General features: G+C 46.6%; 1 protein-coding gene across 7 annotated transcripts in view; it reads left to right on the top strand.

Annotated features, from left to right (window-relative positions):
- The window catches only part of TNFRSF19 (TNF receptor superfamily member 19), a 93,599-nt gene that overhangs the window by 24,820 nt on the left and 52,795 nt on the right, over nt 1-15,984 (top strand). For 6 of the 7 annotated variants that reach the window (XM_019447971.2, XM_019447970.2, XM_053900932.1 and 3 more), the window contains exon 4: nt 11,148-11,326. The exons of the other annotated variant lie outside the window; for it this stretch is intronic. In XM_019447971.2, coding sequence (XP_019303516.2) covers nt 11,148-11,326 — 179 coding nt within the window. The remainder of the gene's footprint in view (nt 1-11,147; nt 11,327-15,984) is intronic. 7 annotated transcript variants of the gene reach the window in all.

Below are 15,984 nucleotides of genomic sequence, written 5' to 3'. Positions count from 1 at the left end.
GAGCAAGTCAGCCAACCTCAGATAGTTTTGGGGAGAAAAAGTGACACTTAAATCTTGTATTATAAAAGTTAATGAATGTGTGTGTGTGTGTGTGTGTGTGTGTGTGTGTGTGTGTGTGTGTGTGTGTTTTAAATTATGTATTTTGCCAAGTGTCTTATCTTGGTTTTAGCTCCTAGTAAATAAAGTTCCCAACTTAGCCTTGCTTATGGCCTAAGGGAGCAAAGGAGTCAAACACGTCATTGGAAGTATATATATTTGTTTCCTAGTGAACTAATCAAGACAAAGAGCTTGACTTTTTAATAAGCAGTCACCTTGGAGCCAGAAGTTTCTAAACTGTCCATTCATGATTTTACAGTTTCTTCTTTCCGGGCTGCCCTGATTAGGTCTTCTGTAATAACATACATCTTTCAGAGGAAAAAAAAATTAAGTTCTGAGTATATTAAAATCAGATAAATCACTTAAATTAGCAAATATATTCAACAGGTTAGTCATGGTGTCCAGGTTTTACATTTCTGGCTAAAAGTAAGCTTTTTTAAAAAAAAAAAATAGTGAAATATTTATAAATAATTGAATTGTTTTTTACTTCTTTCACGAAATATAAGTTTGGATACCTGTTAATCTGTAATGAGATGACTAAGTTCAGTAGTCATTAGCTTTTTAACTGAGGGTTAAAATTTTGGTTACCTGGGGTGCTTGAAATTTTGAATGCCCAATAAACAGTAAATATTTTAAAGTGAGTTATTAAAAAGTAGAAAAGCTGAATCAAATTACTGATAATACAACTAAAGTTTTCTTTACATTAAGGGTAAAAAAAAAAAAAAGTGCATTTTCACCAGACAGGAAAGCTTTCAAATAACTATTATTCTAACATTATTAAGTTAATTGTTTTGCTGTAGTAAACATAACTTAAACTTGATGTCCATTTTCTAATATCATTTGTCTCTACCCAAAATACCAAAAGACTGGGTCATGAGGTTCTTCAAGTTATAAACGTGTTTCTGTCTTAAACCTGAAGCCTGGAAATACTCTGGGTAAGCAGGTAGAGTTCATATTTCCATCTGTGGCTTTATTACTCCTAATGATTATTTTCTTTGGAATGCATTCAGTTCTGGTTTGTTTTTTGTTTTCCTCAAGATGCCTGGGCTGACTTTCCCATTGTCAGGTCTCTGCCATTTAAAACATGTAGTTGGGTTTGGGGGAAGTTACCGGAATAGCATTCCTGGAGACAGTATGCTTTTTGGTACACCTGTCATGTGTGGTCAGTGGTTCCTCTGACCTCTTTTCACTTCCTTTCAATTATTAGGTAGTAAGAAGTCTGCACAGAAGCTCCAGGCTCATTAATAACTATTGTTGCTTGTTTAGACTGAGACCCTTCCCTTTGCTACCCACTTTTTTTTAAGTTTATATAAAAAAACTTAAAAAAAAGTTTTAAGGGGGGAGGGAGAGAGGGGGAGAGAGAGAGAGACAGACAGACAGAGAGAGAGAGAGAGAGAGAGAGAGAGAGAGAGAGAGAGAATCCCAAGCAGGCTCCACCCTGTCGGTGCAGAGTCCAACGTGGGGCTGAAACTCACAAACCACGAGATCATGACCTGAACTGAAACCAGATGCCCCCAATTAGCCACTTTTTAAATGATTACCTAGTTTAACCTTTCACCCAGGATACTTTGGGTTATGTGCATGAAAAGGATTTCTTGTAACAAATATGCACTGCCTCTCAAATATGCTTTCAGTTCTTATTCTGCAATACATATCATGCAACCAATAGATATTAGTTACCGTTTATTATAATGAGCCAGGTTCTATGTGATATTTATATATTCACTACTGGAGTCCTTTTAACATATGTCTTAAATAGGGGGTATAACGCCTCCTGTCTTATAGATGAGGAAACAGACACAGAGATGGTTAGTGGATCAGTCCATTGTCACCGTTAGTAAGTGATGTGTTGGGAGAAGGCGGTGGGGCCACATGGGAGTAATGGTCTTTTTCTCATTTTGAATAATCCTCGAGTACGGTGCTACGGTCGAATTCGCTGCGATGACGGAATGGTCTGTGTCTCCACTGGCCAACACGGGGGTTACTAGCCACTTGAAATGTATTCATGAACACGTGAAAGGTGGCTTGTGTCACCAGAAGCACTGGGTTTTACATTTTATTCCGTTGTAATTGATTAAATTTGAGTTTTGCCACACGCAGTTGTGGCTGTCGCATTAGACACTGCAGCTCTAGAGTGGTGAACGTTCCTCCCAAAATTCTGGCCCGGGACCGACTTCTAAAACAAAGGGATCTCCAAATCATGTGGACCTCATGCTTGTGCATTCCAGGAGCCGCCTTCCTGGTCAGCCTCCTTCCTCCCCTTCCTCGTCTGAGCAGCCCTGGTTCCGGCTGCCGCTCTCCAAACACCCGCCTGCTTCTGCTTCTGTTTGGTCCGGCCACATGGGCGTCCTGGCTACGGCTCTTCACACCGGGTGGTGCCCTCTGTGTCCCCCTCTTGTGCCTTCTGAGCTGTCTTCCGGCCTTAGCTCTTTGGGTTTCCAGTTCTTTCCCTGAAAGCCCCAAGCATCCTGGCTACTCAGTCAAGTTCTTTTTAGTCATGCAGGCTCGTGGGTAGTCTTTCTGTGTCTTGGGGAAAGTGTAGGACAGGCCATGGAGCCGAGCGGGGTCGGCTTTGAGGACGCTCTCCCATGGAACCATAGTCAGTCACTTTCTCTTCCGTGACGGGGCTTAGGTTTCAAAAGTTTATGAGGAAGAGAACTGATAATGCCTTCTTCCTATTTCTGAGGCAAAAAAATACAAACTGTTGTTTTCATAGCTGCATAAGCGGTACACGCTGGACGTTTGGAGCCACGAATGTGCACAGGAGAGCTACACGGCTGGCCTTGCGGCTCACGAAAATAAGCAGCTTGGCGATATGTGGGAGAGGATGACTTTTGTTTTCCCCGAGTGACCACATTAGCCTTTTACTTCTTACCATCTAGAATCTGCGCGGCCGCGGCCCCTCCTCCTCACCGAGTATTATTGCCAACAATGTGCTTTTAACATGATCGCCTCCCAGCAGTAAACCAGGAAACTAGTTTTCGCACGAACCGCTTGAAATAGTCTTCAAGCTTCTGGCACGGTTTTCAAAGGAAGCTTTTCTAACCAATTATTGGGAGGACTTTTGCTAATGTGAAAAAATTAATTCTCGTAAACAACAACACACTTTGCTCCCCACGGGTGCGTGCCTGGCTTCCCATTTTTGCAGACATCTACTTTTTGGAGAGCTGTTTTCATCCCCATGAAGAAAGTCACACATGCACACAAAAAAATTAGAGTAATTTGCAAGCATGAAAAAGATTCATTTCTGCCATTTAATTACAGTGTTGCTCACTTTATTTCTGTTTAATTATACCTAATCGAGCCCAGCGGTGTTTGGCAGATATTAGCAAGCTCTAGCTTGTAATTTTTCTTTAAAAAACTCAGTTACAGATTTTCATAAACTGGAAGTTGGTGGAGGTGGGGGGGGGGGCGCGGGAACCGTCTTTGGTGTTGTTTTATTAAAGGAAATTAAAAAGCTGATTTCTAAATACCAGGCACATAAATCTAATTTGTCATATCCATTTGCATGTGCTAGACTTTCTCTACGAATAACTTCTTCTTGGTCCAGATTTGAGCTTTTAAAGTTCAAAGAACCAAAGTTAATAACTTACTGGCTTGCTTTCCAAGTGAATAGTGCTTTTGACCCGAGGCCCCCCGAATGTGCTTCCTAGCCAATCCATGGTCTGTGAGCGTCTCCCCTCTGGTCTGGGGAGCTGCTCCTGGAGCGTGTAGGTGGGATCCACTTGTGTTTTTGCTAAGTGCTGAATTTGCAGAGGGCGAAGAGAGAGAAGGGGATTTGAGGACTGTTTACTCTGAGTCGTTTTGCCACTGGAAAGCCACCAAGTGTGGCTTAAAAATATTGGGCAGGGTGTCAGAGCTCCCGCTGCCGCCAGCTTGGGTGGAAATGGCCCAGCTGGACGCAGCCCTTCTCCTGCCTTGGAACCAAGATAAGGAAGCCGCGCGCGCACACACACACACACACACACCCCACGCCGCCCACCTGCACCAGCCCACACGGTCTACGTGGCCTTACCACGTGGGACACTGCTGTGGCCTCTGTAGGCTAGCGCTGCCTACAATAAAGCAATAATGACACTACTAATGAAACAACAACAACTTAGGAAATGGTGCCTTCAACCATACTCGTTCATCCATTGTTTGGTCAGCAAACATTGGTGTGTTACTCACCGGCCTGGTATGCGTTGTTAAAGAAGAAGGTATTCCGTGGCACTTTTTAAGGATGGCAAGGCAGGCTTTAGGGATGGAGGGGGGACGGCCACAGTGGGATCTTGCAGTGGAGGGGGGAGCCAGGGGGCTCCGTCCCCATGCAGCATGAGCTCACGGGAATGGATCGCCAAGGAGCGAGGGGCAGCGGGTAGAAGATCGCTGAGGGGAAGCAGCCGGGGGCAGGGGGGCCTGGCCAACGCAAATGTGACAATTCTCTGCTGGAGATGATAAGCCAGGGTGATCGAGCTTCAAACGGAGGAGGAGGAACGTGAGCAGATGTTCAGGGTGGGTGGTTCTGGTGCCGCTGACGGAGCAGAGCATTTGCTAAGGCTGGATTTTGTGAGGAGGTACACAGATGGGCCCAGAGGAAGGTCAAGGATCCTGGCTGAAGTTTGGTCAAGCGAAGAAGCTTCGGAAGTACCACGTACCCTGAGAGGCTCTGGGGAGAGAGTGGTGGAGGGAGGCGTTAGCTACTGGGGATTGTTCTCTTATTGTAGAATTTGGGGAAATAAGTAGGACTCCTATAGCTATGCTTTATTTGTTTGTTTGTTTATTTATTTGCAATGTTTTTTTTAATGGGTTATTCTTCGTGTGTATATTTTCCCACCTCCAAGCTCATTAATAAAAAAGGTTCCCCAGGGACTCAGGGACATCGTAAGTATTTCTTCAAAGGTACCAAGTCGTAATTTCAAAACTAAAGACTCTAGGATTATGTTAAAGGCTAAATGCATTTCTACCATTGATATGAATGGCCAGACCGCGCTCCATAAAAATAAAAGTCGTACCTCTAACGCGGACACCCAGGCTGATGACTAACGCCCTCACTCCCGTCCCGGTCCCCTCCCACGCATCCTCCCCCACCAAACACACATGTAGTCCTTCCAAGGAAATGGTGAGAGGGAGAGCTCTAGTTGTGACCCGGAAAGTTTCGGAGAACCGCAGCAGGACAGAGGGGAAAGCCGTAAAAACAGATTTCGCTCAGGAACTATCGCAATAGGGAAAGAGAGGCCTCAGTATAGAACTGGGCTCAATTCCAAATACAACATGGACAAGAGGGGATTTTAGCCAAGGGGCCAGGTGGGGGGCAGTGGACGGAAAATTCCTAGGAGGAAACATCAGGGGAAAGGGGATTGTGGCTAAAGCAGACCTAACGGGATTCTTGCTGAAGGCAGGCCAGGGTGGCCAGAGGGTGGAGGGGCAGGAGGCAATTTGACCAGGTATGGAGGGTGAGCAGATGGGAGGGGAGGGGATTCTGGCTCACCAGGCACAGGAGTCTCAGACAACGGGCTGTTGAGCACAAGGCCCGAGGTTGGGGCCTAACTGGGAAGGCAGCTCCCAGGAGCCCGTGAAGGCCGCTCAGAAAGCTCAGCGGGACCCCAGTCAGCACGGCCAGCTTACTCTCTTTTCTGAGGACTCTTTGTTTTCCCTCACCACAAACCCATTCCTACCATTTCTTTTATTCCCAGCGGTAGTATACTAGCCTGCTGGGGAAAACCGCACGCCTAGGGGAGTTGCCCCCTTTCTACCCAAAAGTAATGGAGGGAAGGCCCAGAGCATGGCATGCTGTCGTCCTCCGCTGCACAATTAGGCCACTGACCAGGCCCCGCGTACTTCAGCAGACGCCCACGGCTGCCCCCTCCGTCCCGGCACTTGGGGCGCAGGGTGAGTAGGCTCCAGTGGAAGGGATTCAGCTGTAGCCGCACCGTGGCGGGCTCTTCATATGCAGACGCGGAGAGCTCTCCGAGACCCACCGAGGGGGGAAAACTGGAAAACTAGCTGCGGAAGAGTGTGTTAAAATACGCACGCGCGCACGCGGAAGACATTAGGATGTTTCCGGGAGGTTCTCCCAAGAGCTGGTGGCAGTGTTTGCCTGTGTGGAGGGAACGGGACGTGAGAGCAGGGATGGGAAGGAGGGTGCACTGTTTGATTTTTTTTTTTTTTAATACAAATCTTGTGTGCAGTGGAAGTTTTTCAGCATAAAAAGGGGTGAAAAGACAGCAGCAACAGTCACTGGCCCTAGGGGAGTGGACACAGGGTTACAAAGGCACAGTCTCAGTGCTCTCTGAGCAGTGTTACTCTGGGCAGGAGGCTGGGGGGCCATTCTCTATGCCGTTTGGCCTTTTTCCTTTTTCTCTCGCTAGTTATTTATTGAACTTAATGGGAAAGGTTTGAAGGCATTTTTAACCACCTACTTTTACTGAATGAAATAAAAACATCAAAGTAGACATTTATATTGGGGGTAATTTAATGTTTATATGCTGTTTACTTTATAGCCTGGATTTCAAATAATTGCAGGGTCTCTGTGTTTATGGTGCTTTAGAAATAAGACAATTAGCTCTAAAAGCGATTGCTGCCATGGACACCATGCTATCACTTAATTCCTCGGAAATACCTTCTCTGAATTTCTGGTTAATTCAAGATTTCTGGTGTTTTGTTTTTTTAGTATAATTTATTGTCAAGTTAGCTAACGTACAGAGTATACAGTGTGCTCTTGGCTTCGGAAGTAGCTTCCCATGATTCATCCAACACCCAGTGCTCATCCCAAAAAGTGCCCTCTTCAATGCCCGTCACCCATTTTCCCCGCCCCCCCCATCAACCCTCAGATTGTTCTCTGTATTTCAGTCTCTTATGGGTTTGCCTCCCTCTCTGTTTGAAACTGCTTTTCCCCTTCCCTTCCCCCATGGTCTTCTGTTAAGTTTCTCAGATTCCTCTCAAATACAGAATGATCGCTTTATAAGTTCCTTAGACCATCATGAAGTGCAAGCGTGTTTTAAAAGTTTAAAAATAATATTAGGTCGGTGTTTTAATGTTGTCTTTCAAAAAATGACAAATACTTTAGAGAAAATATATTTTAAACTGAATTCCTTCAAATAACCAATCTCTGTATAAAGGTTCCTAGGAGACTATACGGTTCACTGTACCTGTTCAGTACATTTAGGTATTATTTTGTGATCAACCTCTCACCTAAATCTACTCCAAAATTACTATCGTTGCCACTAAAACATATAAAATCTAGGGGCGCCTGGGTGGCTCAGTCGGTGAGCGGCCGACTTCGGCTCAGGTCATGATCTCGCAGTCCATGAGTTCGAGCCCCGCGTCGGGCTCTGTGCTGACAGCTTAGAGCCTGGAGCCTGTTTCAGATTCTGTGTCTTCCTCTCTCTCTGACCCTCCCCCGTTCATGCTCTGTCTTGCTCTGTCTCAAAAATAAATAAACGTTAAAAAAAATTTTTTTTAAACATATAAGATCTAAGCAGAACTAGTAAATTAATATCCAGACAATGAAGGCAAAATCATGATGCATTAGGAGCCTGGCTTTGTTGGTTTTTTCTATATGTAATTTGGTCCAATATAGAATGGACTAGAAAGGTACACCTGGCTGGGTCAGTCCCTGGGGCACGTGACTCTTGATGTTGGGTTCATCAGTTCAAGCCCCACACTGCGTAGAGATTACTTAAAAAATAAAATCTTGGGGCACCCGGGTGGCTCAGTCGGTTGAGCGGCCGACTTCGGCTCAGGTCACGTTCTCGCAGTCTGTGAGTTCGAGCCCCGTGTCGGGCTCTGTGCCGACAGCTCAGAGCCTGGAGCCTGCTTGGGATTCTGCGTCTCCCTCTCTCTCTGCCCCTCCCCCATTCATGTTCTGTCTCTGTCTCAGAAATAAATAAGCATTAAAAAAATTTTTTTAAAAATAAAATCTTTAGAACGGACCCAAAAAAAAGCTTCACAAAATCCTCATTCTATGAAGTATAACGACATGTAAATGACACACAATGGTATATGGCAGAAACACGGGGTCAAAACGGTTCCCGTGTACCATTTAACTCTGGAATCCAGTCAGGACTCAAAAGTGTTTGTTGTTTTTCAAAAGAGATGAGACCCGTCAAAACACCTACTTGTAGTTCTTTCAAGTTGGCGTCCACTTGGCTGTCTGTCTAGTTCATTTCTCAGGATGGAGAGAGGAAGTGAACTGCTGGAGGCAGAGATTCTCAGCAGGAGAAAGAATGATAGTTCACTGCCGGGGGCGGGGGGGGGGGGGGGATTAAAACCGCAAACTGCCCACCCAGCGCACGCACTTGACCCAGGCAGGTGCGGCTAAATTGTGTTCCACGTACCGTTGTTAAAAGACGGATAATTCTGTTTTAGACCTATCTTATTCAACGAAAATAATTTAGGTGGAAAGTGGTCTTTCTGGTAACCCGGCAAAACACTGCAGCCTGAAGGTCCCCAGTGGGGCTTTTTCATACTTGAATCAGAACAGTTGGTTTGTTGGGCCGTAGAGAATCTAAAAGGGTATCATTTATCTGGTGAGCGCTCACTCTGTGCTCGATTTATAATTTACAGCTTGTCTATGTTTTTTTCCCTTTTATTCCTCAAAACAGCCCTGGAGGGCAGGCGAGTACCGACCCCCTCTCGCAGATGTAGTGACCGAGGATCAGAGTTCCCCAAGTCGCTTAGCTGACGAGTGGCAGCGTCGGCCTTCAAGCTCATGTGTCTTTGGCTCCACTGTCAGACACACTTTTTCTTCCATATCAGCCTCGCTGGAAAAACGGCATTTCATGTATTCCCAGCTAAGACACCTTCTTGTCTTTCTCATTTCTCTTTCCCTTTGTCTTGCCTCTTCTGCCCTCTTCCTTTTTCCTTTCTTTCTTTGTTGGGTTGTAACTTGTATATGAGACCCTTCCAGTCCCAGCCGCCTGGATCAAAGTGTGATTTTGAAACTTGGCTCTTGCGTGAACCTTTGACGTGGCGGTGCCGAACCTGTGGACAGCGAGGTCCCCACGCCCCTACCCAAATGTCACACCTACCACCCTTTGATCCCGGAAGATTGTGACAGGGCGGCTCCCATCTACACTGAAAGAGAGCCTTGGGATGCACTCGGCTCTCTCGGCAACTAAGGTACTCGGCAAAAACCCACTTCTGCCCCCGTGCGGAAGCGCAGTGCCCATGTACAAAGCACCAAAACCAGCAGGGACCTCCCTGCAAAGACCTAGTGTACTCCCCAAGAAATTCTTTTTGAATACGTATCTTTGTTGTTTTCCTGGTTGCCAGAGTCATAGATGTGTTTTTGCCAAAGAGTAAATTATCAGAGAATTACGAAAATTCAAAACACCTCATAATTTCACTATCCCCCTCTCCACCCCCCGCCAAAGATAATCTCTAGTGAATCCATTCTTCAAGTCAGATTTTTTTTTTCCTTCTGTCTGTGCCTTGGTTTAGGACACTAAGGATTAAGAAGGTTGTTGACCTTCTGCTTTCTTGGTCCCCTACCCTTTGTTGTGCATGTTCAGGGCTCACATTTGAAAGGCGGGCTGAGTAACTGAAATGAGGAAGGAACGTACCGCTCCTCTAAGACGTGAACGAGTTTATTAGCCAAAAATATTCTGAATATTTTATTCAGTAGCTTATTGAGTACAGGGACACTACCCTTTGTGTTCGTTTTGATTTCGTTTTTGACCAATAAATACCGCTTAGCTGACTGTGCGTGTAACTACAGATCAAGGATTTTAGGCATGTAAGTTTTATAGGCAAATGGGCATTTTGAATGAGCGGGGATTTGCATTCTGCATCCAGAGTTTTCAGGGGAGGGGGCCAAGAGATATTGGTGAGGCTCTTCTCCTCTGCTGCATTGAGCTGTGTTTGTGGGCTTGCTCGGTATGCTCTCCAGACGGAGAGAGAACGTGCCCGACAGATCCCACAGTGTCGTGGTGTGGAATCTGATTCCGGAATTCAACTGGGTAGGTTCAAATCCTGCTTCTAACATTAGCTATGTCAGCTGGGTTCAGGTACATACCTTCTGGGAAGCTCCCTACCCCCATTCATGAAATGGGAATAATGATGGTGGTTCCCTCATCGGGAAGAAGTACGAATTCATGAGATAATGTGCACAGAGTAACCCAATCGATGTTATTGATTATTATTAACCAACTCAATGTCACTGAGTATAATAATTACACTAATTATTAATGCTTTTGTAAGAGACAGACACGTACTTCTCATTCTATGTTATAACTTATCTTTAAAGCGATCGTGAACACGTGTCTACACCATTCTTCGTGTTGTTGCATCGTATTTGCATTACACGGCAGGCTATGATTTATTTGGTTCTGGACCTTGTGGAAATGAACCATGTGTGCTGCTCATCCTTGGACCTTTAGTGTCACACGGTTGAATCCAAACGAGAATTCCGTATTCTTCTAAGAAATAGGGAGGAACCTTCCTACTATTACACAACCATAAACGGCTGAACATTTCAAGGTGCCCTCTCCTGGGTAGACCTTCCAGATCGTCAGCTTAGGAAATTCCTTACCCGGTTAGCCTCGGTTTGAAAATATCACTGTTGTCGTATGGAAACCAGTTTGACAATAAATTTCATAGTAAAAGATAAATAAATAAATGAATAAAAGTGGAAAAAAAAAAAAAAGAAACTATCACTGTTGCTATCAGAGTCCGTATTTCCTGCCCTGATAAGTGAGTAAGCGTCTGAGTTTTTCTCTGACTTCAGTTTCTGAACATGCACATGACTGGCTTAATTGGAGAAGAAGAAAGGGCCATAATTCTGCCATAAACTGGCCATAATGCAGCAGCGGGGGGTCCAGGAGGACCTTTCTTATGCAAATGCTCGTGGCTTCTTGAATAAAGTGGATGACTAAGAATACTTAATGCAGTAAGAGAGATGATTAGCAGCGGGAGACACATTTGAACTTGCCGGAAGAGCTGCCTTTGTGTCCAGGAAAACCCACTCCGTAGTTATTAGACCAGCTCTTCCTTTTATCCCCGCCGTCTTTTTCGTCTTCTTCACACTTGCGACGTCTGAATAACGTTCTGGTGCTTGTGAATCCCTGCAGGAGTGTGGCTTTGGGTACGGGGAGGATGCCCGGTGCCTGACATGCCGGCCGCACCGGTTCAAGGAGGACTGGGGCTTTCAGAAATGCAAGCCGTGCCTGGAGTGCGCGGTGGTGAACCGCTTCCAGAAGGCCAACTGCTCTGTCACCAGCGACGCCGTCTGCGGGGACTGCTTGCCAGGGTAGGTTGCACGATTTCTTTGCCTCATAATTATTGGCTTAAGTTTTTTAAGGTTTTTTTTTTAATGTTTGTTTATTTTTGAGAGAGAGAGAGAGAGAGTGCAAGCACAAGCAGGAGAGGTGCAGAGAGGAGGTGGGGGGGGGGGGAGGGGACAGAGGATCCGAAACGGGCTCTGAGCTGTCAGCACAGAGCCCGACGCAGGGCTCGAACTCACGAACCATGAGATCATGCCCTGAGCGGAAGTCAGACGCTTACCCCGACTGAGCCACCCAGGCCTCCCTGGATTATTTTTAAGCGGGCTTTTCCCTTGGTCCCTCCCAAGTGTGAACCCACACCGATGGGAAGCGGAACACATTTGTCGCATGGTCGTGACTCCATCCTTGCCCGCTGTGCACTGTGGCAGGCGCTGGTTATAAATAAAGTGAATAAGCACACTAACAAAGGATTAGCGTCGCGAGACCCTAAAGCGTTCCCTATAAATCGATGAAAAAGAAAATGTGGACAAGTGGACAAACGAACGGACGGGCAGTTCACAAAAGAGGAAACACGCGTGGCCTGTGATCAGATGGCGATGCTCATCCTCGTTCGTGATCAGAGAGATGCGAATCACAGGTGTTCGCTCATTTCCGCGGGTTTTTGTGAAGCGGCTTTGGGAGAAGCGAGGCGTTGCTGAGGTACAGAGGCCGAGCGCCCTACCCGCGTGAAGCTTGTGTCCTAATAAGGGATTTAGAAAGGGCCAAACAAGTAAATAACACAGAAGTGAGTTCTGTTGTAGGAGAGGAACCTGGAGCGGGTGAGGCGAACCAGGCGTGCCCGGGGTGGGTGATCAGGGCAGGGGGCTCTGAGCAAGACTCAGCAGCTGTGTTGGGGAGGGGCACTGCTGCGGACACGGGATGCGGAGACGGGCCCTGTCGTGGACATGACCCTGGAGTTCGGGCCCCCGAGGAGTCTAGGCTCGAGGTCGCTGCAGAGGCGCGGCTCTCGCTGGACGTAGCGAGAGCACGCCCACAGGTCACCGAAAGGCACCGTGGCTCTTGCCGAGGTCAGAGGGGAAGACAGACCTGTGGGCCTGAAGGGCAGAAACAGGGTAGGAAAGAGCCTTACGGGCTACGTGTGATGCTACACGGTGATTTAGCACCTGAACTGGTGCAAATTGTAATTGTGTAACACCGGAAACACGGGCAGTGGAAGGATGACCAGCTCGTGGCCTCCACCCAAATGAAAATCTTTTGTGCTCCAAAGGATATCATCAAGAAAACGAAAAGACAACCCGCAGAATTAGAGAAACTATTTGTAAATCATATAGGTGATTAGGGACTGTCTCATCTAGAATTCGTAAAGAACTCTTACAACTCACTCATGAAAAGACCAATAACCCAATTAAAATATGGGTGAAGGATCTGAATAGACATTTCTCCAAAGAAGACATACAGGCAGCCAGTAAGCACATGAAAAGATGCTCAATGTCCGGGAAATGCAAATTAAAACCACATACTTCAAGCCCGCTAGAATGGCTGCGACCAAAAAGACAGACAATGACAAGTGTTGGTGAGAAGAAACCGGAACGGTCATCCACACCCGTCCTTTCTCGATAGAGACAGAAATTCAATTAGTGGTTTCCTGGGGCTGGTGGCTGGGGAGCGTGGGGAAGAGTGAGGGGTGACCACTCAAGGGTACAGGCTTTCTTTTTTTGGTGTGATGAAAATGTCTAACACTGATCATTCCGAAGGTTGCATGCCTCTGTGAGTACACTCAAGACCATTTAATTGTGTACTTCACGTGGGTGGATTATAAGGTGTGTGAATCAGGTATCAGTAAATCTGCCACTAAAAAAAAAAAGAATGGTCTATAATCTCAGACGATGCTGATACCTATGAATATCATCAGCCAGAGTTCTGACCTCGTGCAAATCTGATTGAGGAACACAAAGCCAACGTCTGACGCGTCTCTGTTGTTCCTCTTCTACAAGTCTGATAAAAGCACGTGGGTGCCCTTCATCTTTGGGGCAGGGAGAAGAGGTCCCGAGGAGATTCAGGGGGCGGCGGGAGTGCGGAAAAGCACAGGACCCAGGGTCTCGGTTTTTACAAAGAAGGAGCCCACGGGGATATGCTGTAGAGTCTGAGACGGGACGCACTGTCCCCAGGACCTCCCAGCAGAAGTGCTTCCTCATGCTTAACCTCATTCGTTGTCACCTGAACCCACTGGCTTAGCTTCTGTAATGTTTGCTCATTCTTTAAGCAAATGCTTAGATGTGGGAAAGTCAGATTCAAGGGAGTAGACATTTGAATGATGTTTCATAGTTTATTTATATGATTAGTTTAAAATTACATCCTTTCTAAGCCAGCATGAGGCAGGCAATAATTATATAGTGACTTTAACCCAGGCTTTCCAGAGTGTTTTAAAGTGCTCACCCAGGTTGACTCTATTTGTGTGAAGAAGGTTAAACCGTTGGAACCCGTTTTATAGATAGGAAAACTGAGGCAGAAAGAAAATAAGCAAATTGCATATTGCTCTCAGAAAAATGATGCCGGGGCACCTGGGTGGCTCAGTCGGTTGAGCGTCCGACTTCGGCTCAGGTCATGATCTCGCGGTTCGTGGGTTCGGGCCCCGCGTCGGGCTCTGGACTGACAGCTTGGAGCCTGGAGGCTGCTTGGGATTCTGTGTCTCCCTCTCTCTCTGCCCCTCCCCCACTCACACTCTCCTTCAAAAATAAACATTAAACAAAATTTTTTTAAGAAAAGGAATAAAAAGCAATAATTAAAAAAAAAAAAAAAGAGTCCTCTGCGATCCTAAGGCTCAGCCCCAATAGGACAGCAGCTGCCTTTTCCCCACAAGCAGTACAGCGTGGAAATAGTGTGTCCCCTGTGCCTCGGTGTGAGTGATTGGAGCCTCAGTGTCCTTGTTCCCAAATGTGTCCAACGACTTCAGGCCGGTTCCTTAATTTCTCTGACACCTGTTCTTCTCACCCGTCCGTTGTCATCTGATAATACCGACCTGCAGGATCGCTGGAAGGATCGAGGATACAATGCATGTAAAGCGCCCAGCAGAGTGCCTGGCCCCTAGTAAGCACTAAATACATACTTGACATCCTCACCAATTAGTGTTACTAGAAGCCAGTGAAAGCTTTATTTACATGACTGCTTCTTTTTTGGTTTTTTTGTGAGGTGTTTTTAGAGTGTGGCCAGTGGGCCTGCAGCCACCTTCTCTGTCTCCCGTGTTCCCATCCCTTCTCTGCCAAGGGGACATGGGCCCCCGCCTGGCCAGCCCCTACCAGTTCTTTGCTGCTTCTCGTGACGACGATAGCTGACGTTTATTGAGCATTTATGATGAGTTGAGCACTGTATGCAGGTTAGCTTATTTAATCATCAAAACCACTCCGTAAACCAGGGATTAATATCAAACCCCCTTTACCAAGGGAAGATTGATCCTTGGAGGGGATAAATGACACGCCCAAGGTCACCCCGCTTGTCATGCTACTGCTGAGCCCCTGTGCCTAACCGCATGTCTGGTGTCACAGGAAGCCCTCCCCTGGAGCCTCTGTGACTGAAGCTAACCATGCGGCCTGCCACAGCCCTTCTGTGCCCCGCCCCCAGTACACCCTGGTGCCCCGCCAGCCTCCTTGCTCCTGGAAGCTGCCTGAATTGCCTTGGCGGCTCTCTCATCTTGACGTTGGGCCCCCCTTGCCCATTCTCAGAGTATGGGCGGAGTATCCAGTGTGAGATCACTGACCACCGCACTGTTCTTGGCCCTGACCCTGATGGGTCATCTCCTCATAGGTGTTTGTTCACTTTCAAGGGGCCCTTGCTGTCAGTTGCTAAGGAACGTGAACAGTAGGCTGTCCGTCGGTGTGAAGCTGGGTGCCGGTACGAGAATGGGAGAGAACAGAGTGGTCATCCAGTACGTAGAACATCCACTGCAGAACGTTTGAGCGTGGCCTGACTGTAATACACAGGACATGGTGACTGCCTTCCGGGCTGTATTGAGCGAGCTCAGTATAAAACGAGAGCTGGACTGTGGTGTGTCGTTTACCCTGTAGAAATGCTTTCGTTGATTGAACAGTTGACGGTTTACAACCAGGTTTTCTTAAAATGGCCCTTTTCAAACATGGCGTTCGTCAGGCAAACTGGTGTTATTTGGATTGAGTTCAATTAAAAATTCTTTTCAAATTCAGTGTTGGAGAAAGTTTTGGGTCTAAGAGATGCATTTACTGTGATTAGGTAAAATCCAGCATGATTTCCTTTTTCTGTGTGCATTAGCCATGTGAATGCCCAGAGTAAAATTCGAAGTTCCCCTATGGATGCCAGTTTAGCCAAACACCTGTATATGTCCTGATCCCTTTTATTTCATTTTATTTTTTAAATTTTTTATATGTTTTTCATTTATTTTTGAGACAGAGACAGAGCATGAGCAGAGGAGGGGCAGAGAGAGAGGGAGACACAGAATCGGAAGCAGGCTCCAGGTTCTGAGCGGTCAGCCCAGAGTCCGACGCGGGGCTTGAACTCACGTACCGCGAGATCGTGACCTGAGCCGAAGTCGGACGCTCAACCGACTGAGCCACCCAGGCGCCCCTCATTTTATTTTTTAAAATCTGTGTCCTTTCTCACTTGGTCAGAAAGCAGAGTTACCAATGTTTCTGTGTCCCTAAAACCATGGCAGTCT

This window comes from Panthera pardus, unplaced genomic scaffold (genome assembly GCF_024362965.1).
Source record: "Panthera pardus isolate Hobbes unplaced genomic scaffold, ASM2436296v1 HiC_scaffold_1, whole genome shotgun sequence".
Classification (NCBI taxonomy): Eukaryota; Metazoa; Chordata; class Mammalia; order Carnivora; family Felidae; genus Panthera; species Panthera pardus.
The sequence above is the reverse complement of the archived record's forward strand: the minus strand, read 5'-3'. Positions and strand labels throughout refer to the sequence as shown.